We start from the raw sequence: 25101 nt of genomic DNA on the forward strand, positions 1-25101 counted from the left end.
GTTAATATCATAATGGCAGGATCAAGTTCACACATAACAATATTAACCTTAAATGTAAATGGAATAAATGCTCCAAGTAAAAGACACAGACTGGCAAACTGGATAAAGAGTCAAGACCCATCAGTCTGCTGTATTCAGGAGACCCATCTCACATGCAGAGACATACATAGGCTCAAAATAAAGGGATGGAGGAAGATCTACCAAGCAAACGGAAAACAAAAAAAAGCAGGGGTTGCAATCCTAGTCTCTGATAAAACAGACTTTAAACCATCAAAGATCAAAAGAGACAAAGAAGGCCATTACATAATGGTAAAGAGATCAATTCAACAGGAAGAGCTAACTATCCTAAATATATATGCACCCAATACAGGAGCACCCAGATTCATAAAGCAAGTCCTTAGAGACTTACAAAGACACTCAGACTCCCATACAATAATAATGGGAGACTTCAACACTCCACTGTCAACATTAGACAGATCAACGAGACAGAAAGTTAACAAGGATATCCAGGAATTGAACCCATCTCTGCACCAAGCAGACCTAATAGACATCTATAGAACTCTCCACCCCAAATCAACAGAATATACATTCTTCTCAGCACCACATCGCACTTATTCCAAAATTGACCACATAATTGGAAGTAAAGCACTCCTTAGCAAATGTAAAAGAACAGAAATTATAACAAACTGTCTCTCAGACCACAGTGCAATCAAACTAGAACTCAGGACTAAGAAACTCAATCAAAACCGCTCAACTACATGGAAACTGAACAACCTGCTCCTGAATGACTACTGGGTACATAACGAAATGAAAGCAGAAATAAAGATGTTCTTTGAAACCAATAAGAACAAAGATACAACATACCAGAATCTCTGGGACACATTTAAAGCAGTATGTAGAGGGAAATTTATAGCACTAAATGCCCACAAGAGAAAGCAGGAAAGATCTAAAATGGACACTCTAACATCACAATTAAAAGAACTAGAGAGGCAAGAGCAAGCACATTCAAAAGCTAGCAGAAGGCAAGAAATAACTAAGATCAGAGCAGAACTGAAGGAGATAGAGACACAAAAAACCCTCCAAAAAATCAATGAATCCAGGAGTTGGTTTTTTGAAAAGATCAACAAAATTGACAGACCGCTAGTAAGACTAATAAAGAAGAAAAGAGAGAGGAATCAAACAGACACAATAAAAAATGATAAAGGGGATATCACCACCGACCCCACAGAAATACAAACTACCATCAGAGAATACTATAAACACCTCTACGCAAATCAACTAGAAAATCTAGAAGAAATGGATAATTTCCTGGACACTTACACTCTCCCAAGACTAAACCAGGAAGAAGTTGAATCCCTGAATAGACCAATAGCAGGCTCTGAAATTGAGGCAACAATTAATAGCCTACCCACCAAAAAAAGTCCAGGACCAGATGGATTCACAGCTGAATTCTACCAGAGGTACAAGGAGGAGCTGGTACGATTCCTTCTGAAACTATTCCAATCAATAGAAAAAGAGGGAATCCTCCCTAACTCATTTTATGAGGCCAACATCATCCTGATACCAAAGCCTGGCAGAGACACAACAAAAAAAGAGAATTTTAGACCAATATCCCTGATGAACATCGATGCAAAAATCCTCAATAAAATACTGGCAAACCGGATTCAGCAGCATATCAAAAAGCTTATCCACCATGATCAAGTGGGCTTCATCCCTGGGATGCAAGGCTGGTTCAACATTCGCAAATCAATAAACGTAATCCAGCATATAAACAGAACCAAAGACAAGAACCACATGATTATCTCAATAGATGCAGAAAAGCCTTTTGACAAAATTCAACAGCCCTTCATGCTAAAAACGCTCAATAAATTCGGTATTGATGGAACGTACCTCAAAATAATAAGAGCTATTTATGACAAACCCACAGCTAATATCATACTGAATGGGCAAAAACTGGAAAAATTCCCTTTGAAAACTGGCACAAGACAGGGATGCCCTCTCTCACCACTCCTATTCAACATAGTGTTGGAAGTTCTGGCCAGGGCAATCAGGCAAGAGAAAGAAATCAAGGGTATTCAGTTAGGAAAAGAAGAAGTCAAATTGTCCCTGTTTGCAGATGACATGATTGTATATCTAGAAAACCCCATCATCTCAGCCCCAAATCTCCTTAAGCTGATAAGCAACTTCAGCAAAGTCTCAGGATACAAAATTAATGTGCAAAAATCACAAGCATTCTTATACACCAGTAACAGACAAACAGAGAGCCAAATCATGAATGAACTTCCATTCACAATTGCTTCAAAGAGAATAAAATACCTAGGAATCCAACTTACAAGGGATGTAAAGGACCTCTTCAAGGAGAACTACAAACCACTGCTCAGTGAAATCAAAGAGGACACAAACAAATGGAAGAATATACCATGCTCATGGATAGGAAGAATCAATATCGTGAAAATGGCCATACTGCCCAAGGTTATTTATAGATTCAATGCCATCCCCATCAAGCTACCAATGACTTTCTTCACAGAATTGGAAAAAACTGCTTTAAAGTTCATATGGAACCAAAAAAGAGCCCGCATTGCCAAGACAATGCCTAAGTCAAAAGGACAAAGCTGGAGGCGTCACGCTACCTGACTTCAAACTATACTACAAGGCTACAGTAACCAAAACAGCATGGTACTGGTACCAAAACAGAGATATAGACCAATGGAACAGAACAGAGTCCTCAGAAATAATACCACACATCTACAGCCATCTGATCTTTGACAAACCTGAGAGAAACAAGAAATGGGGAAAGGATTCCCTATTTAATAAATGGTGCTGAGAAAATTGGCTAGCCATAAGTAGAAAGCTGAAACTGGATCCTTTCCTTACTCCTTATACGAAGATTAATTCAAGGTGGATTAGAGACTTAAATGTTAGACCTAATACCATAAAAACCCTAGAAGAAAATCTAGGTAGTACCATTCAGGACATAGGCATGGGCAAGGACTTCATGTCTAAAACACCAAAAGCAACGGCAGCAAAAGCAAAAATTGACAAATGGGATCTAATTAAACTAAAGAGCTTCTGCACAGCAAAAGAAACTACCGCCAGAGTGAACAGGCAACCTACAGAATGGGAGAAAATTTTTGCAATCTACTCATCTGACAAAGGGCTAATATCCAGAGTCTACAAAGAACTCAAACAAATATACAAGAAAAAAAACAAACAACCCCATCAAAAAGTGGGCAAAGGATATGAACAGACATTTCTGAAAAGAAGACATTCATACAGCCAACAGACACATGAAAAAATGCTCATCATCACTCGCCATCAGAGAAATGCAAATCAAAACCACAATGAGATACCATCTCACACCAGTTAGAACGGCAATCATTAAAAAGTCAGGAAACAACAGATGTTGGAGAGGATGTGGAGAAATAGGAACACTTTTACACTGTTGGTGGGATTGTAAACTAGTTCAACCATTATGGAAAACAGTATGGCAATTCCTCAAGGATCTAGAACTAGATGTACCATATGACCCAGCCATCCCACTACTGGGTATATACCCAAAGGATTATAAATTATTCTACTACAAAGACACATGCACACGTATGTTTATTATGGCACTATTCACAATAGCAAAGACTTGGAATCAACCCAAATGTCCATCTGTGACAGACTGGATTAAGAAAATGTGGCACATATACACCATGGAATACTATGCAGCCATAAAAAAAGATGAGTTTGCGTCCTTTGTAGGGACATGGATGCAGCTGGAAACCATCATTCTTAGCAAACTATCACAAGAACAGAAAACCAAACACCGCATGTTCTCACTCATAGGTGGGAACTGAACAATGAGATCACTTGGACTCGGGAAGGGGAACATCACACACCGGGGCCTATCATGGGGAGGGGGGAGGGGGGAGGGATTGCATTGGGAGTTATACATGATATAAATGATGAATTGATGGGTGCTGACGAGTTGATGGGTGCAGCACACCAACATGGCACAAGTATACATATGTAACAAACCTGCACATTATGCACATGTACCCTAGAACTTAAAGTATAATAATAAAAAAAAAAAAGACAATTAAAAATCAAAACACCAAGGGAGGGGCACCAAGATAGCTGAAAAGGAACAGCTCCAGCCTCCAGCTCCCAGCGTGAGTGACACAGAAGACGGTTGATTTCTGCATTTCCAACTGAGGTACCAGGTTCATCTCACTGGGGCGTGCCAGACAGTCAGTGCAGGACAGTGGGTGCAGCCCAATGAGTGAGAGCTGAAGCAGGGCGAGGCATCACCTCACCCGGGAAGTGCAAGGGGGAAGAGAATTACTTTTCCTAGCCAAGGGAAACCACGACACACAACACCTGGAAAATCGGGTCACTCCCAACCTAACACTGAGCTTTACCAAGGGTCTTAGCAAATGGCACGCCAGGAGATTATATCCCATGCCTGGCTCAGAGGGTCCCACGCCCACAGAGCCTCCCTCATTGCTAGCACAGCAGTCTGAGATCTAACTGCAAGGCGGCAGCAAGGCTGGGAGAGGGACGCCCGCCATTGCTGAGGCTTAAGTAGGTAAACAAAGCTGCCAGGAAGTCTGAACCAGGTGGAGCCCACCATGGCACAAGGAGGCCTGCCTCCCTCTGTAGACTCCACCTCTGGGGACAGGGCATAGCTAAACAAAAAGCAGCAGAAACCTCTGCAGATGTAAATGTCCCCATCTGACAGCTTTGAAGAGAGTAGTGATTCTCCCAGCAACAGAGGTTGAGATCTGAGAACGGACAGACTGCCTGCTCAAGTGGGTCCCTGACCCCCGAGTAGCCTAACTGGGAGAGCCTAACTGGGAGTAGCCTAACTGGAGTGGATCTCAAGCAAACTCCAACAGACCTGCAGCGGAGGGCCCTGACTGTTAGAAAGAAAACTAACAAACAGAAAGGACATCCACACCAAAATCCCATCTGTACATCACCATTATCAAAGACCAAAGGTAGATAAAACCACAAAGATGGGGAAAAAGCAGTGCAGAAAAGCACAAAATTCAAAAAATCAGAGCGCCTCTCCCCCTCCAAAGGAACGCAGCTTCTCGCCAGCAATGGAACAAAGCTGGATGGAGAATGACTTTGATGAGTTAAGAGAAGAAGGCTTCAGTCGATCAAACTTCTCAGAGCTAAAGGAGGAACAATGAACCCAGCGCAAAGAAACTAAAAACCTTGAAAAAAGATTTGACGAATGGATAACTAGAATAACCAATGCAGAGAAGTCCATAAACGAACTGACAGAGACGAAAACCATGACATGAGCACTACGTGACAAATGCACAAGCTTCAGTAATCGACTCGATCAACTGGAAGAAAGAGTATCAGAGACTGAAAATCAAAGGAAAGAAATGAAGTGAGAAGAAAAGCTTAGAGAAAAAAGTAAAAAGAAATGAACAAAGCGTCCAAGAAATATGGGATTATGTGAAAAGACCAAATCTACATCTGTTTGGTGTACCTGAAAGTGACGGGGAGAATGGAACCAAGTTGGAAAACACTCTGCAGGATATTATCCAGGAGAACTTCCCCAACCTAGCAAGGCAGGCCAACATTCAAATTCAGGAAATACAGAGGACACCACAAAGATAATCCTCGAGAAGAGCAACTCCAAGACACATAATTGTCAGATTCACCAAAGTTGAAATAAAGGAAAAAATGTTAAGGGCAGCCAGAGAGAAAGGTCAGGTTACCCACAAAGGGAAGCCCATCAGACTAACAGCGGATCTCTCAGCAGAAAAATTACAAACCAGAAGACAGTGGGGGCCAATATTCAACATTCTTAAAGAAAAGAATTTTCAATCCAGAATTTCATATCCAGACAAACTAAGCTTCATAAGTGAAGAAGAAATAGAATCCTTTACAGACAAGCAAATGCTGAGAGATTTTGTCACCACCAGGCCTGCCCTACAAGAGCTCCTGAAGGAAGCACTAAACATGGAAAGGAACAACCGGTACCAGTCATTGCAAAAACATGCCAAAATGTAAAGATTATCGATGCTAGGAAGAAACTGCACCAACTAATGAGCAAAATAACCAGCTAACATCATAATGACAGGATCAAATTCACACATAACAATATTAACCTTAAATGTAAATGGGCTAAGTGGTCCAGTTAAAAGACACAGACTGGCAAATTGGATAAAGAGTCAAGACCCATCAGTTTGCTGTATTCAGGAGACCCATCTCACGTGCAGACACACATAGGCTCAAAATAAAGGGATGGAGGAAGATCTACTAAGCAAATGGAAAACAAAAAAGCAGGGGTTGCAATCCTAGTCTCTGATAAAACAGACTTTAAACCATCAAAGATCAAAAGAGACAAAGAAGGCCATTACATAATGGTAAAGGGATCAATTCAACAAGAAGAGCTAACTATCCTAAATATATATGCACCCAATACAGGAGCACCCAGATTCATAAAGCAAGTCCTTAGAGGCTTACAAAGAGACTTAGACTCCCACACAATAATAATGGGAGACTTTAACACCCCACTGTCAACATTAGATGGATCAATGAGACAGAAAGTTGACAAGGATATCCAGGAATTGAACTCAACTCTGCACCAAGTAGACCTAATAGACATCTACAGAACTCTCCACCCAAATCAACAGAATATACATTCTTCTCAGCACCACATCGCACTTACTTCCAAAATTGACCACGTAGTTGGAAGTAAAGCACTCCTCAGCAAATGTAAAAGAACAGAAATTATAACAAACTGTCTCTCAGACCACAGTGCAATCAAACTAGAACTCAGGACTAAGAAACTCAATCAAAACCACTCAATTACATGGAAACTGAACAACCTGCTCCTGAATGAGTACTGGGTACATAACGAAATGAAGGCAGAAATAAAGATGTTCTTTGAAACCAATGAGAACAAAGATACAACATACCAGACACATTTAAAACAGTGTGTAGAGGGAAATTTATAGCACTAAATGCCCACAAGAGAAAGCTGGAAAGATCTGAAATTGACACCCTAACATCACAACTAAAAGAACTAGAGAAGCAAGAGCAAACACATTCAAAAGCTAGCAGAAGGCAAGAAATAACTAAGATCAGAGCAGAACTGAAGGAGATAGAGACACAAAAATCCCTTCAAAAAATCAATGAATCCAGGAGCTGGTTTTTAGAGAAGATCAACAAAATTGATAGACCGCTAGTAAGACTAATAGAGAAGAAAAGACAGAAGAATCAAATAGACGCAATAAAAAATGATAAAGGGGATATCACCACCGACCCCACAGAAATACAAACTACCATCAGAGAATACTATAAACACCTCTACGCAAATAAGCTAGAAAACCTAAAAGCAATGGATAAATTCCTGGACACGTACACTCTCCCAAGACTAAACCAGGAAGAAGTTGCATCCCTGAATAGACCAATAACAGGCTCTGAAATTGAGGCAATAATTAATAGCCTACCAACCAAAAAAAGTCCAGGACCAGATGGATTCACAGCTGAATTCTACCAGAGGTACAAGGAGAAGCTGGTACATTCCTTCTGAAACTATTGCAATCAATAGAAAAAGAGTGAATCCTCCCTAACTCATTTTATGAGGCCAACATCATCCTAATACCAAAGGCTGGCAGAGACACAACAAAAAAAGATAATTTTAGACCAATATCCCTGATGAACATCGATGCAAAAATCCTCAATAAAATACTGGCAAACCGAATCCAGCAGCATATCAAAAAGCTTATCCACCATGATCAAGTGGGCTTCATCCCTGGGATGCAAGGCTGGTTCAACATACGCAAATCAATAAACATAATCCAGCATATAAACAGAACCAAAGACAAAACCCACATGATTATCTCAATAGACGCAGAAAAGGCCTTTGACAAAATTCAACCACCTTCATGCTAAAAATTCTCAATAAATTTGGTATTGATGGAACATATCTCAAAATAATAAGAACTATTTATGACAAACCCACAGCTAATATCATACTGAATGGGCAAAAACTGAAGTATTCCCCTTAAAAACTGGCACAAGACAAGGATGCCCTCTCTCACCACTCCTATTCAACATAGTGTTGGAAGTTCTGGCCAGGGCAATCAGGCAAGAGAAAGAAATCAAGGGTATTCAATTAGGAAAAGAAGTAGTCAAATTGTCCCTGTTTGCAGATGACATGATTGTCTATTTAGAAAACCCCATCATCTCAGCCCAAAATCTCCTCAAGCTGATAAGCAACTTCAGCAAAGTCTCAGCATACAAAATCAATGTGCAAAAATCACAAGCATTCTTATACACCAATAACAGAAAAACAGAGAGCCAAATAATGAATGAACTTCCATTCACAATTGCTTCAAAGAGAATAAAATACCTAGGAATCCAACTTATGAGGGATGTGAAGGACCTCTTCAAGGAGAACTACAAACCACTGCTCAGTGAAATAAAAGAGGACACAAACAAATGGAAGAATGGAAGAATATTCCATGCTTATGGATAGGAAGAATCAATATTGTGAAAATGGCCATACTGCCTAAGGTAATTTATAGATTCAATGCCATCCCCATCAAGCTACCAGTGACTTTCTTCACAGAATTGGAAAAAACTACTTTAAAGTTCATATGGAACCAAAAAAGAGCCCACATTGCCAAAACAATCCTAAGTCAAAAGAACAAAGCTGGATTTCAAACTATACTACATGGTTGCAGTAACCAAAACAGCATGATACTGGTACCAAAACAGAGATATAAACCAATGGAATAGAACAGAGCCCTCAGAAATAATACTACACATCTACAGCCATCTGATCTTTGACAAACCTGACAAAAACAAGAAATGGGGAAAGGATTCCCTATTTAATAAGTGGTGCTGGGAAAACCGGCTAGCCATAAGTAGAAAGCTGAAATTGGATCCCTTCCTTACTCCTTACACAAAAATTAATTCAAGATGGATTAGAGACTTAAATGTTAGACCTAATACCATAAAAACCCTAGAAGAAAACTTAGGCAATACCATTCAGGACATAGGCATGGGCAAGGACTTCATGTCTAAAACACCAAAAGCAACTGGCAACAAAAGCCAAAATAGACAAATGGGATCTAATTAAACTAAAGAGCTTCTGCACAGCAAAAGAAACTACCAACACAGTGAACAGGCAACCTACAGAATGGGAGAAAATTTTTGCAATTTACTCATCTGTCAAAGGGCTAATATCCAGAACCTACAGAGAACTCAAACAAATTTACAAGAAAAAACAAACAACCCCATCAAAAAGTGGGCAAAGGATATGAACAGACACTTCTCAAAAGAAGACATTTATGCAGACAACAGACACATGAAAAATGCTCATCATCACTCGCCATCAGAGAAATGCAAATCAAAACCACAATGAGATACCATCTCACACCAGTTAGAATGGCAATCATTAAAAATTCAGGACACAACAGGTGCTGGAGAGGATGTGGAGAAATAGGAACACTTTTACACTGTTGGTGGGACTGTAAACTAGTTCAACCATTGTGGAAGACAGTGTGGCGATTCCTCAAGGATCTAGAACTAGAAATACCATTTGACCCAGCCATCCCATTACTGGGTATGTACCCAAAGGATTATAAATCATGCTGCTATAAAGACACATGCACACGTATGTTTATTGCAGCACTATTCACAATAGCAAAGACTTGGAACTAACCCAAATGTCCATCAATGACAGACCAGATTAAGAAAATGTGGCACATATACACCATGCAATACTATGCAGCCATAAAAAAGGATGAGTTCGTGTCCTTTGTAGGGACATGGATGAAGCTGGAAACCATCATTCTCAGCAAACTATCACAAGAACAGAAAACCAAATACCGCATGTTCTCACTCATAGGTGGGAACTGAACAATGAGATCATTTGGACACAGGAAGGGGAACATCACACACCGGGGCTTGTTGTGGGGTGGAGGGAGGGGGAAGGACAGCATTAGGAGATATACATAATGTAAATGACAAGTTAATGGGTGCAGCACACCAACACGGCACGTGTATACATATGTAACAAACCTGCACGTTTTGCACATGTACCCTAGGACATAAAGTATAATAAAATAAATTTTTAAAAAAATCAAAACACCAAATGAGAGAAAATATTTAAATACCTGTAACCATCAAATGATCACAACTATTAATAAAACTAATAATAACAGCTAACATCTATAGAGGGCTTAGCTACTAATTGCAGTTCAACATATTTTATATGTACCAGCATATGGAAATCCAGTACAATTTTTCTCGACTGGGGTTCTGTAAGAGAAATAAGCCCTGTGAAACATAATTTGGATGATGACTTTTCTCAGTTTTCCTAAGGATGATATATAGATAGTACCAACCTATATGCCTTGTGGAAGAGTTAACTCAGCACATATAATGCATCCTTTAGGACAAGAGCTATCAAATAATTAGCTCTTAGAGCCCCTGTACATTCTTTAAAAATACTGAGTATCACAAAGAGCTTCTGTTGTTGTGGGTTATATCTATCAATATTTCCCCTAATTAAAACTGAGAAATTTTTAAATATTTATTTATTTCAAATAATGGTAAATCATCATATATTAACATATACTGCATAATATTTAATGAAAAATAATGATGCATTCTAAAACAAATATGTAATTGAAAAACAGGGTAAAAACACCATGGCATTGATCTGAGCAATTATTTTTTGGATATAACCCCAAAAGCACATGCAACAACAGCAAAAATAGACAAATGGGATAATGTCAAACTACAAAGCTTCTGCACAGTCAAGGAAACAATTAACAGAGTAAAGAGATACTCTACAGAATGGAAGAAAATACGTGCAAACCATACATCTGATAAAGGGTTAATATCCAAAATATATAAGGACTCTAACAACTCAACAGAAGAAAACAAATAACCCAATTTTTTAAAATGGGCAAAAGACTAGAATAGATATTTCTCCAAGGAAGGCATACAAATAGTCAACAGGTATATGAAAAAGTGTTCAGCATCACAGATCATCAGAGAAATGCAAATTAAAACCACATTGAGGTATCACCTCATACCTGTAAGAATGGCTATGATCAAAAAGATAAAAGGTAACAAATGTGGAAGAGGATGTTGAGAAAAGGGAGCCTTTTACACTGTTGGTGGGAGCATAAATTGTACAGCTATTGTGGAAAATAGTATGAAGTTTCCTGAAAAAAATTACAAATAGAAGCATCCTATGATCCAGTGATCCCACTACAAGATAAATATCCAGAGGAAATGAAATCCGTATGCTGAAGAGTTATCTGAACTCCCATGTTCACTGCAGCATTATGCACAATAGCCAAGATATGGAATCAACCTAAGTGATTATAAACAGATAACTAGAGAAAATGTGGCACATATTCAGTAAGTCCTCATGTAATGTCATTGATAGGTTCTTGGAAACTGCAACTGTAAGCAGAACAACAAAAAGCCAGTCTTTTAAATAATGTCATTTCGTTCAATGTCATTTTGTTAAAAAGTTCATGAGAAAAAATTGATTTTGTTATTCATCATTTCACTTAAAATCACAGTTTCCAAGAATCTATCAGTGATGTTAAGTGAGGTCTTACTTGTACACAGTGGAGTATTATTCAGCCTTAGAAGGTAATTCTGTCATTTGCAACAACATGGATGAACCTGGAGGATATTATGTTAAGTGAAATGAGCCAGGCACAGAAAGACAAATACCACTATCTCACATGTGGAATTTTTTAAAGTTGTTACTAGGGGATGGGGGCTGTGGGCAGGGAGGGGGATTAGGAGATTTTGGAATTTACGTGTGTGTGTGTGTGTGTGTGTGTGTGTGTGTGTGTAATTGGAAGAGTGGCCTTGCTTTACATTTTTGCAAATCTATTCAATGTCCAGCTTAATAGAACACAGGTGGACTACTCATATCTGCTCCTGCATTCAGTCTGTTGCAAAATGTAATTTTGATTGAAGTATATTTTGAAAAATTGGACTTCATCCAGTTATGTAGTTGGAAAAAAGAAAAGGGAATTAATCATTTTTTCAGATAATCTCTGATACTACATTAAAACTCAAACAAGTAGTAATTTCTTAAATGTTAGTTGCAATGCGGTATCTGAAACCATATCAATGAATTTATTGTATTTTATTGTATTAATATTTATTAGCCATGTTAATTTCTTAGTTTGATCAGGGTACCTTAGTGACATAATGTGTTACCATAAAAGGAAGCTGAGTATATGGGAATTCTTTGAACTACTTTGCAACTCTTCTGTAAGTCTAAAGTTAATTCAAAATAAAAAGTTTAATATTTAAAAAGCAAAATAAGTTGAAAATCCATTGATTTATTTTTCATTTTGAATGAATCTTTTACCCATGCATAATTTTGCAACATTACTCATTGGTTCTTCAGAGAATATTGGTTCACTGAGTCAAGCAGATCTTCCAAACACTGACTTATTTTATTTTGCAACATCTGAAAAGTCACATTTGTAAATATCACCATGAATCTTATAAGAAAAGTCATTGTGTATTTGGAAACTAATAAGCCCATTGTGGCAGACACAAGTTTTCAAAAACTTTAATTTTTGCTTTAAAGCTGAATTTTTATCATTGGCATGAATTCTATCAGTTGTTTTCCTTGAAGTGACAGATTCACTTGATTTTCAAAAACCCAAGTCTGAAAAAAACATGTATCGCTCGTCTGTCAGTGTTCCTTCAAGTAAAAATGGTATTCCACAAATAAAGAGGCTAATTCAGCAAGTAACTTGAACAATCACACGTGCTTTTCTCAAGACACTCATCGTACGTCAGTTTGCAACAGAAACGGTTCATGCATACTTCCCATTTTGTCACACAACACGAAATTTACTGTTTCACCAAGGAGTGAAACCATCATTGATTTTATTGTGAGTGTGTGATGGTGAAAAATACAATGACTACCACCAAAGAGTCACTCACTATTGATTTTCCATTATTAGTACAAATGTAAAAAAACAAAAAAAGGTAAGTAAATAACCTCGTAGTGTTATTGTGAAAATAATGTTGACCTTGAAGACCTCCAGGAAAAGCGTCACAGACCCCAGGAATTCATGAACAACACTTTGAGAATCACCGCCAGTGTATCGGAGCTTAATTTTCTTACAAAATCCAAAATTCAAAAATAAAAAAAAAAGTAAACTTGGCCAGGAATGGTAGTTCAGGCCTATAATTCCAGCATTTTGAGAGGCTAAGGCAGGAGAATTGCTCAAAGCCAGGAGTTTGAGACGAGCCTGGGTCACAAAGCAAGACCCCCTGTCTCTACAAAAAGTAAAAAAAATTAGCCAGATGTGGTGGTGTGCACCTGTAGTCCCAGCTACTTGGAAGGCTGAGGCTGGAGAATGGCTTGAGCTCAGGAGTTCAAGGCTGCAGTGGGCTATAATCATGCCATTGTACCCCAGCCTGGGTGACCAAACGAGACTCTGTCTCAAAAAAAAAAAAAAAAAATCTGAGAATAAATAAATAATTCCTATACATCAATTGAAAAACGAATAGCCTTATTTAAAAAAATAAAAAATAAATTAAAAATTTTAAAAAGCTGCAGCCGGGCACGGTGACTCACGCCTGTAATCCTAGCACTTTGGGAAGCCAAGGCAGGCAGATCATGAGGTCAGAAGATTGAGACCATCCTGGCGAACACAGTGAAAACCTGTCTCTACTAAAAATAGAAAAAAATTAGCTGGGCATGGTGGCGGGCGCTGGTAGTCCCAGCTACTCAGAAGGCTGAGTTAGGAGAATGGAGTGAACTCGGGAGGCAGAGCTTGCAGTGAGCTGAGATCCCGCCACTGCACTCCAGCCTGGACGACAGTGCAAGACTCTGTCTGAAAAAAAAAAAAAAAAGGGCGCAACAGATATTGTGGCAAATGCTGTTAGTTACCTACCTGTTACCCCTCCCTCCACTGCCTCCTTGCTACTGGTACTCTGAGTTTAATCAAGACAGCAATATGCCTGGTTAAAATTCTAATTTTCTCAGTCAGCCAGATAAGGGTGGCCAATGAATGTAAATAGAAGGTTACCAGGGAGTTGTGGGAAACTTTTTGCTCTCCTGATATCGACACCACCCAGGCTTTCTTTTTCCTCATCTTCATACCAAAGAGAAGATGTGATGTCAGGAAGCACAATAGCCACTGCAGACCCAAAATGCTAAGCCAATCAGAGGATCATGAAAGAAGAGCCAGAGATATTAATATCATAGAACCACTAAGCTGGCCCAGGTCTGTCTATTTCCAGATTCTTTTTCTAGGTTGGGGAAAACAATCCTACTTATGGAAATCCCTGGTGATTCGATTTTCTGTTGTTTGCAGCATAACACATTCCTGTCAGATTGTTGATATAAGCAAGCATCACAGAAAAGAAAACATAGTTAATACGTTAAAAGATACTTAATGTCACCACTAATTAAAGATACGCATATTAAAACAAGTGTACACACTCCTACAAGATTGGAAAGAATGAATAAGTCTGATGGTCCTAAGTGTTAGAGAAGATCTAGAGCAACACTAATTCTTACAAACTGCTGATAAGGGAAGGTACTGATAAAACCACTTTGGTAATATTTGGCCATATCTAGTAGAGTTGAAAATGCTTTTAATTATTACTAAGGAATAGCAGTTTTAGGTGAATAATTTAATGACTCTTACAAATTTGCCTAGAGAAGCCTGAATAAGAAGGTTGATAAATACGCTGTTCAAAATATAAAAAACTGGAAACCAGATAAATATCCAACAAGTAAAAACAGAAAAATAAAGCATGGTATATTTTTTTATAGTACTATATAGCAAGAAAGTAGGTTTGAACAATATAGTTACATCTCTTTTACAAATATATCTCTTTTAAAAAATTTAATGGTATATTTTGGGTAGGGGCAAGGGGAGGGAGAGCATTAGGAAAAATACCTAATGTACTCAGGACTTAAAACATAGATAACGGGTTGATAGATGCAGCAAACCACCATGGCACATGTATACCTATGTAACAAACCTGCACGTTCTGCACATGTATCCCAGAACTTAGGGTAAAAATTTTAATTTTTTAAAAATTTTTTAAAAATAGAAAACCTGAGCTAAAGTGATGACTTTGAGTGTACCAGTCTATTTACGGTTGCTTGCAATGACTTCAAATAAATACTACATTGTGGTATTAAATACAATTTTTAAAATGGTATATTTCTGGGCCAGGGGCAGTGGCTCCCTCCTGTAATCCCAGCACTTTGGGAGGCTGAGGTGGGTGGATCACAAGGTCAGAAGATCGAGACCATCCTGGCTAACACGGTGAAACCCCATCTCTACTACAAATACAAAAAATTAGCCGGGCGGGCGCCTGTAGTCCCAGCTACTTGGGAGGCGGAGGCAGGAGAATGGCGTGAACCTGGGAGGTGGAGCTTGCAGTGAGCTGAGATGGCGTCATTGCACTCCAGCCTGGGTGACAGAGCCAGACTCTGTCTCAAAAAAAAAAAAAAAAAAAAAGGTATATTTTTTAAAATACAGTACTATATAGCAAGAAAATAGGTTTCAACAACAGTTACAACTCTTTTGAAAATGCAGAACCACTTTGGGGGAGCAAAGGTGGGAGGATGACTTGAGCCCAGGAGTTTGAGATCAGCCTAGGAACACAGTGAGACCCCATTCCTGCAAAATGTAGAAAAATTAGCCAGACGTGGTGGTGCATGCCTGTAGTTCCAACTACTCAGGAGGCTTAGGCAGGAGGATCCTTTGAGCCCAGGAGGTCGAGGCTACAGTGAGCCATGATCATACCACTACACTACAGCCTGGGTAACAGAGTGAGACCCTGTCACGAAAAAGAAAAAAATGCAGAACCACAAAATTAAATTCAGGTTATCATAGTACAATCATATAATGCCATTTATATAACAATTAAGCAACATATTACTTATGGACAAAGTCTATATTACAGTAAGAAACAGATATAAGTATGATAAACACTGAATTTGCAACAAAGATTGCATAAGAGATGGGGAGCAAGATTGTAGAAAGGCACCGAAGTAGCTCTCAACTGAATCTGAATTGTTTAAATAAAAACAAGGCACTAACGTTAACATTTGATAAATATACTATGGGCCCATGGGTATTTATAATATTATTTTCTATTGTGCCTGTTCATTAAATGTTTTATAATGAGAAATTTTAAAAGCATTGTAAAAAAGATATAATGTGAATAGACTAATTTTTAATCTAAGATATTAGAACAAGAACAATAAAATAAGATAAAAGAGAGTAGGAAGAAGAAACAAATGAAGGCAAAAGCTAAGATTAGTAAAATACAAAGCATATATAGTATAAATACAACTAAACATTTGTTCTTTGGAAAATGTAATAAAATAAGAAACTGCCTGGCATACCTAAGTAAAAATTAAATAAAACAAAAATATATACCATTAGAAATTAAAAGACAATATAAAAAAACAAGTGATTATAAAAGAATATTATGTGCTACTCTACCTTAATAACTTTGAAAATATATAGATATAAGCATAAATCTTCATGCTAAGGTTAGACCTTCATGACCTCAGAAACAAGGGTCTCTTAAATATGACAGTAAAAGTACAAGCAACAAATGGTTGCACACATCTATGAACATAATAAAAAGTGTTAAATTGTATGCTTTCAGTCCATGACTTAAGGCTAGGTGCAGCGGCTCACACCTGTAATCCTAGCACTTTGGGGAGCCAAGTTGGACAGATTGCTCGAGCCCAGGAGTTCAAGACCAGCCTTGACCACATGGCAAATCCCTGTCGCTACCAAAAAACAAACAAAAAAAATTAGCTGGGTGTGTGGTGGTACCCACCTGCAGTCCCAGCAATTGAAAGGCTGAGGTAGGAGAATCACTTGAGCCCAGAAGATGGAGGTTGCAGTAACCCAAGACTGAACCACTGCACTCTAGTCTGGGTGACAAAGTGAGACTCTGTCTCAATAAATAAATAAATAAATGCATGATTATTATATGGCATATTAATTACATCTCAATAAAGCTGCTTTTTTAAAAAAAAAGTTTCTTCTGGTGATTAATAGGATAAGTAGGAAAAATTAAGCTACAGAAGATCTAAACAGCGTTATCAACCAATTTAATTGACATTTACGGAACACTTCACATGACAGCCGAACACTTTCTGTTTCAAGTACATACAGAACATTCACCAAGATAGATAGGATTCTCAGCTATTGAAAAACAAATCAACAAGCGGCCGGGCGCGGTGGCTCAAGCCTGTAATCCCAGCACTTTGGGAGGCCGAGACGGGCGGATCACGAGGTCAGGAGATCAAGACCATCCTGGCTAACACGGTGAAACCCCGTCTCTACTAAAAAATACAAAAAACTAGCTGGGCGACGTGGCGGTGCCTGTAGTCCCAGCTACTCGGGAGGCTGAGGCAGGAGAATGGCGTGAACCCGGGAGGCGGAGCTTGCAGTGAGCTGAGATCCGGCCACAGCACTCCAGCCTGGGTGACAGAGCGAGACTCCGTCTCAAAAAAAAAAAAAAAAAAAAAAAAAAAAAAAAAAAAATCGACAAGCATAAAATATTTGAAATCATGTGTGTTATGTTCTCTGACCACAGTGGAATCAATGTAGAAATCAATGACAAAAAGATACTTGAAAAAATCTCTTTCAAACATTCAGAAACGAAACAACACAATTCTAAGTAGCCCATGGATTTTTAAAAAATCACAAGGTGAATTATGAAATATTTTAATTGAAGAAATATTTTAAATGACATGTAAAAATTCATGTGATGTAGTTAAAGCAGGGCTCTGACATTTATAGCATCAAATGCTTATATTCAGAAAGAAATGTTTCAAATCAGTGGTCTAAGCTTCCACACTAATAAACTTGAAAATAAGAACAAATTAAATCCAAAAGTAAAAGTAAGAAAGAAATAAAAAAGATAATGGTAGAAACTGATAAAATGGAAAACGGAGAAACAAAAAGAACCACAGTAAAACAAATGAAAATTAGTTTTTGAAGCCATTAGTGAAACTGAAAATTTTCTCAGCAGACCGATCAACATAGTAAGAGAGAAGACACAACTTTCAGGCATGAAAGAGAGGTCATCACTAAAGATCCTACAGACAAGGGAATTTTATGAGCAACTTTATGTCAATAAGTTGATAACTTAGATAACATGAGCAAATTATTTGAAAGATGCAAAATATACAACAGTTCACGAAAGAAGAAACATACTCCCTGAATAGTTCTATGTGCACTAAATAATTTAAATTTATATGTTAAAATCTGCCCACAATGAAAGACATTACTGGTACAGTCCATCAAACATTTAAGGAAGAAGTAATATCGAATGTATACAAACACAGAAAATGGAAGAGGAGAGAATATGTTCCAACATATTTCTTCAGGTTGACATAACCCTGATATTAAACTAAATATATTTCAAGAAAAGTACAGAACAATATCGATCACACAGATTTTTTAAAATCTTAATAAAGTATTAACAAATTAAATTCAGAAATATATAAAATGGATAAAGCATCATGACCATATATGATTTTATCACAGGAATTTAAGGTTGGTTCAACGTCCAAAAATCAATCCAAATAACCCTATCAGCAGACTGAAAAAGAAAAAAATATGATCATCTCAATAGTTACAGAAAAACATTTGACAAATTCAATATCCATTCCTAGTAAAGATGCTCAGCAAACTAGAAATAGAGGGTAGTTCCTCACTCTGATAAATGCATCTGTGAAAACCTACAGTTAATATCATACTTAATGACCAGAGAATCCTGCGAGGAAGTGGCTGCCCAACAGCAATGTGTTCTCTTAACACAAATGCCTTCGGTTCTAAGCTGTAAACTTTAATCTTCTGGAACTTCAGTCTTCTGGAAAAGTTCTTCTAGAACTCCACTAAGCACAGGAGGAATGTGCTCTGCTAATGTTTATCAAGTACTTACAACATACCCTGCTTCACTGGGACCATCATTTCGTCTTCCTCGCAAATCTGGGATGCAGAACTTACCATCATCATCTCCAGTTTAGGCAAGAGGAATCTGAGGCTCAGAGAGTCATAAGTATCTTACCAAAGTCAAATTAGTAAGTGGGAACCAGCCAGTTAGAAAGTGGGTAGCCAAATTTGGAACCCAGACACTCTTACCGTCATACATGCCTCTGGCACAAAGAAGGCAAAAGCCTAGCACTCTGTGGGCACAGGGGCTGCTGCCAATAGTGCCAGGCTGTTTGATGTTGCATTCAGCACCGCCCTTGCTGTGTATGAGCAACACAAACATGGGACTGGTCACACTAAGCCACCACCATCATGCCCTCCAACCTTGTAACTGTGGAAGGGCACCCCCCTACCCCAGCTCAAGGCCACACCTCCTATGAAGACTGGACCCTCTCTTGCTGGAACAACAACAAATCCAAAAACAGCTCTCACCGGGGCCTTGATGCGCCACGTGTAGTAGGACTTGCTGTAACTATCACTGGGAAATCCACAATGCCCCACCTCCAACCCCTACTCCCTGTCCGCAGTTCATTCAATACAGAGACATAGCAGAATCAATGTGTCAGTAAGGAGCCCAGACCCTGCTCTCAGTCCTGTTCCTTAAAAGCTCTGAGATCCAAATCACTTAATCTGTAAAATGAGGTAGCTGCACATGTCCTGGGGACAGGCACAGGACATCCTAAATCTTTAGCATCTCAGAGTTTGAGAAAGAACACCCTACCATGGTGCCCAGAAAAAAAGCACACCAGTGAAATAATAGGATAGAAATAAATGATGCCTGCCAGGCATGGTGGCTCACACCTGTAATCCCAACACTTTGGGAGGTCATGGTGGGTGGATCACCTGAGGTAAGGAGTTCAAGACCAGCCTGGCCAACAGGGTGAAACCCTGACTCTACTAAAAATACAAAAAATTAGCCAGGTATGGTGGCGAGCACCTGTAAGCCCAGCTACTCGGAAGGCTGAAGCAGGAAAATCACTTTAATCTGAGAGATAGAGGTTGCAGTGAGCCAAGATTGTGCCATTGTACTCCAGCCTGGGCAGCAAGAGTAAAACTCCGTCTCAAAAAATAAATAAATAATACCTAAGCCTTAAGCCTAGGATTATGTAATTCTAACAGGACATGGGGTAAATACACATGAAAATGAACCCAAAGAATTTAGACCCCAACATCTAAGCCAAAATCTGTTTCCAAACGGGAAAACCATAGGAAGCTTTGCTGATTCTTGGGTGAGAAAAACCTGGAAAGCAGTAATGCTAGCCACTCTGAGAGATAGCAGAGGGACAGGTAGTCTACAACCTGCTTCCACCCAGCTCCTCTGAGCTGGAGTGAGAGCTGGGGTTTGAGTTACAGGGAGTGCCAAGATAAGCAACTGGTGGCCTTTCTCAGGAGCTGCCCCTGCTGTCCTCCAGGCTGAAAGCGGAAGCAGGGAGGTGCAGAGATGGGGAAGCAGGGAGGGGACAGCATTAGCATCCTGAAATGAGGGGACAGAAAAGAATCCCAGGGAAGAGGGAGGAAGCTAGGGTAGCTCACGTCAGCATCCCCCAGCTGGAGCCCTGAAACAGTGCAGGAGAGGCACCTCCCTCCATGCAAAGTGGAGCAAAAGTCAGTCCTGTTCAAACAATCCCTGGGCTTTTGGCAGCAGCTGGGAGAAGGGAAGGAAAGGGAAACTGCACCGAAACTCAGGCTCCCTACTGGTCCACTGATCACTGACCAGCTGTGTGACCCTGGGCATGAGCCTCTGCTAACAATGGTCTGAAAGTCTGAATGTCTGTGTACCCCTGCAATTCACACATTGAAACCCTAGTCCCAATGTAATGGCATTAGGAGGTATGGCCTTTGGGAGGTAATTAGGGCAAGAGGTAATTAGGTCAACAGAATGGAACTTTCATGAATGGGATTAGTGCCTTTATAAGAAGAGGCCAGAGAGCTAGCACACTTTCTTTCCACCATGTAAGGATACAGGAGAAGTCAGCCATCCGCATCCAGGAAGAGGGCTCTCACCAGACCCCTGACCGTGCTGGCTCCCTGACCTCAGATATCCAGAGTCCAGGGCTGTGAGAAGCGTTTGTTGTTTAAACTACTCAGTGTGTGGTAATTTCTTATAGTAGCCTGGACTAAGACACTGCCACCCCATCCTCATCTACCCAAGCTCTTCGGGAACCTGCAGAAGCAGTGGAAAGGGACAGGCACTTGCTGTGTGTCTCACCCCTTGAAGTGTGGGAAAGAATCTCTTTCCCTGGGTCCTCATTAACATGGCTACTCTTAGACTCTTCTAACTCTTGCTAATCTGATTGCTTTAATTTGCATGGAGGTGGTTTATTAGTGAAGTTGAATGTCTTTTTGCATCTTCATTGTGATTTGAAATTTCCCTCCTGTGAATTGCTTGTTCATTTATTTCTTCATTTTTCTATTGGCTATTTGTCTTTTGCTAATTGATTTGGAGCACTTCATTATGTTTTCCGGACACTAATTCTTTGCCTGTTATGTATGTGGCAAATATTTTTCTATTTAAATCCAGTTTCATTCTTTTTTTAAGTTTGGCATCTGTTATTAAGATTTTAAAAAATCAAGTCATGTTGGCCAGGAGCGGTGGCTCACACCTGCAATCCCAGCACTTTGGGAGGGTGAGGCAGGTGGATCATGAGGTTAGGAGATGGAGACCATCCTAGCTAACACGGTGAAACCCCCGTCTACTAAAAATACAAAAAATATTAGCCGGGCGTAATGGTGGGCACCTGTAGTCTCAGCTACTCGGGAGGCTGAGGCAGGAGAATGACGTGAGCCCGGGAGGCAGAGCTTACAGTGAGCCAAAATCGTGCCACTGCACTCCAGCCTGGGTGACAGAGTGAGACTCTGTCTCCAATAAAATAAAATAAAATAAAATAAAATAAAATAAAATAAAGTAAAATAAAATAAAATAAAAATCAAGTCATGTTTCTTTTACTTTTTCTTTTCCTTGTTGTGCTTTATTCTTTCTTTTTTTATTTTTTCTTTTTTTTTTTTTTTGAGACGGAGTCTTGCTCTGTTGCCCAGGCTGGAGTACAGTGGTGCGATCTCGGCTCACTGCAAGCTCCACCTCCTGGGTTCACGCCATTCTCCTGCCTCAGCCTCCCAAGTAGATGGGACTACAGGAGCCCGCCACCACACCCGGCTAATTTTTTTGTATTTTTAGTAGAGACGGGGTTTCACTGTGTTAGCCAGGATGGTCTCGATCTCCTGACCTCGTGATCCACCCGCCTCAGCCTCCCAAAGTGCTGGGATTACAGGTGTGAGCCACCGTGCCCAGCCAATGGTGCGTCTTTCAATCAAGCACTCTTAGGTTTTATGAAATGCATAGGGGTGCATCTTCCAGGTCACTGAGGGGTAAGATAAGCTGAGGCCCTTAAAGGGCCTAGCACAGGCCTGACAGGCCCTCCATCTGGAGGAGTTCGCCTTCATATTACAGCATGCAGCTGCCTTTAGGTCTTGCTCTGCCACCCGACCCATCCTCCTTAGCTTCCAGGGTCCCCTCTGCCCCCCAGCTCCCCACCAAAAGCCCTTAGCTGACTAAGGCTGCAAGTTCTTTCCTTGTGGACACAAATTACTCAAAGCTGACAATTAAGGGCTCCACATATTAATCTTTCTCTACAGCCACGAAAACCACCCTCACCCCCAGGGATGCCCAAGCCTGCCAGGTGCCAAGTGCCGTCGCCACCGGTGACTATGGGTGACTCCATGCCTGCTCACAGCAGTCTCTGCTCTGGCTCCTCTCACTGCCCACCTGGTAAGTTGAGGTTTTGCAGCTTCAGAAAGCACTGGTGTTAAAGACGGGGAGCGGTGGGCCCTGGTAGCCTTTGCAGGTGGAGCTGCGTCACTAAGAACCTCACTGCTGGGCCTGAGGAAGGCAGAAAGGAAACAAGAGCAAGGTGGCAGGCTGCAAAGGAACCAGAAGCCCTCGGCAGGTGCTGTGCACGCCGGGTGGACTTCAGGCACTTTGCACATGGCTCACTCAATCCCCACAACCTCCCCTGGAGGGAGGTGGTCTCAGTAAAGCCCGTGCCCATTACAGATGAAGGGTCTGAGCTCCAAGGGGGATACTGAGACTACACCCCTGAGGAGCTCACTCATCTATGCAGCTGTCTCACCTTTCTGGCTGCTATCTGGAGGCAGAACAGGAGGCTGGGAGCCAGAAAGTGAGGCCCCACCAATGTCAAGGCCACAAACCTGGGTGGGGCACCCACTGCACGGCAGGGCCATACTGGATCTCATGGTTCAGGCAAATGGAACAGAAAGGTCTGGCCCCAGCATCCCTCTCCATGCCCCAAATGCCAGCAGAACACAAGCCAAACTCACACATACACACACACACACACACACCCCAAGTCCCATCACAGCTCTCAGAGATCCCTAGCCTTTGTTCCACCGGCTGGCTCAGGAGGGAGCCCTGTGTTTAGCCACACAATCACAATCAGAGAGTCCCAGGCCACAGGCTGTGCCGACAGTTACCAGCAGATCACAGCAATTCTCCGTGGGCTCTTCCTGCACCCACCATGATGCCTCATCTCTACGTCATTCATCTGAAAAGCTTATTAGCATCCCAAGAATCAAGAGTGACCCTTCATTGGAAAAACCGAATTTCTTCCAATATATCCTAAAAAGTAAAAGTACATTTGTAAAGTACACAAGGGTTGATGATCTGAGACTCACAGGAAAGACCTCACTTCCTAAGTCACCCCCCGTTGCTGAGACTCCAGAAAAACTGAGTTTGGCTAGGCAGGGATGTGGCTGGTGCCATAGACTAGGGCAAGTGATGGAGCACTCAGGAAGAGGCCCAGACTAATTCCAAGGGGATCTGCCAGCAGAGCCAAGAAAGGAAGGAGACGAGCACATCCTGGCTCTTAGGTGCCTACACGGTGGCAGAAGCTGCCCCCTTGTTGAAGAAGCATTTTTAATTCTCCCAAAAACTGTTGGGAAAGAGTTGTTATTCTCATTGCATGGGTGACTTTCCAAAGCCACCCCAGTGGAATCAGGATGAAATTGAGTTGCCTGGATCCATCCACCATGCTATAGGCATTTTGAAAGCAGCATCAAGCCCACCCAAGGGTGGACAAATGAGGCCGGACGCGGTGGCTCACACCTGTAATCCCAGCACTTTGGGAGGCCGAGGTGGGCGGATTACGTGAGGTCAGGAGTTTCAGACCAGCCTGGGCAACATAGTGAAACTCCATCTCTGCTAAAAATACAAAAATCAGCTGGGCATGGTGGCGTGCACCTTAATCTCAGCTACGAGGAGGCTGAGGCAGGAGAATCACTTGAACCTGGGAGGCAGAGGTTGCAGTGAGCTGAGATCACATCAGTGCACTCCAGCCTGGGCGACAGAGTGAGACTCTGTCTAAGAAAAAAGAAAAATGATCCATGACACTATTTCCTACCGTAGAATCCCTCAGAAAATGAGCTAAGGGAGCATCCCTTGGGTGGGAAGTCTGGAAGAGTGTCAGGGTCTGCTTGCCTTCCAAATGCCCCCCCGAGCTTCAAGGGGTACCTACCTACAGGTGACAGGTGATAGGACATCTCTCTGGAGTCAGGTGGACGGCCCCATGTCACCATAAATCCACTTCTAATGATTTTCTTCTTGTTTGATTTTGGGGCTCCCCTTCAGAAACTGGCAATATCTCATTCACCACCTGCTGCCTTAACTGGTCCCTCAGACCCACACTCAGCCCCACCTTCCCAACTCTCATGGCACAAGAGGCTTCTTACTTCTTGTCTTCCTGGAAATAATTAGTGTCCTCCATAGGGCTCTGGACACTGTCCCTCACCTCTAGACACCTAATTTTCTCTCCTTATACACACGTGATCAAGTATTTCCTCCAGAGAATTGTTCCTTGAATATTTGCATGGTGACAGGAAATGTTTTCTTAACAAAAGAAATGGGGCACTAATGGTAAACAAACATCACTAAGAGACACCAGGGAGGAGATTCTGTCAGTCACCTCCCTACCCCTTCCTCCCCCTCCCAGCGCTGTCCTAGAATCACTGTCCCCAGTGTCCAGGAAAGGGGTTGTGAACAACAGCTACAAAGAGCTACGGTCCAGATATCCAGGGCATG

At 40.8% G+C, this 25101-nt stretch overlaps 1 protein-coding gene across 4 annotated transcripts in view; it reads right to left on the bottom strand.

Moving 5' to 3' along the window:
- Positions 1 to 24820, bottom strand: part of SH2D4B (SH2 domain containing 4B) — a 107622-nt gene extending 82802 nt beyond the window's left edge. For all 4 annotated transcript variants that reach the window (XM_030940290.1, XM_030940292.1, XM_030940289.1 and 1 more), the window contains exon 1: positions 24539 to 24820. In XM_030940290.1, coding sequence (XP_030796150.1) covers positions 24539 to 24599 — 61 coding nt within the window. In that variant the 5' untranslated portion in view covers positions 24600 to 24820. The remainder of the gene's footprint in view (positions 1 to 24538) is intronic.
- Positions 24821 to 25101: the final 281 nt, after the last annotated feature.

The sequence above is a fragment of the Rhinopithecus roxellana genome, chromosome 11 (assembly GCF_007565055.1).
Source record: "Rhinopithecus roxellana isolate Shanxi Qingling chromosome 11, ASM756505v1, whole genome shotgun sequence".
Classification (NCBI taxonomy): domain Eukaryota; kingdom Metazoa; phylum Chordata; class Mammalia; order Primates; family Cercopithecidae; genus Rhinopithecus; species Rhinopithecus roxellana.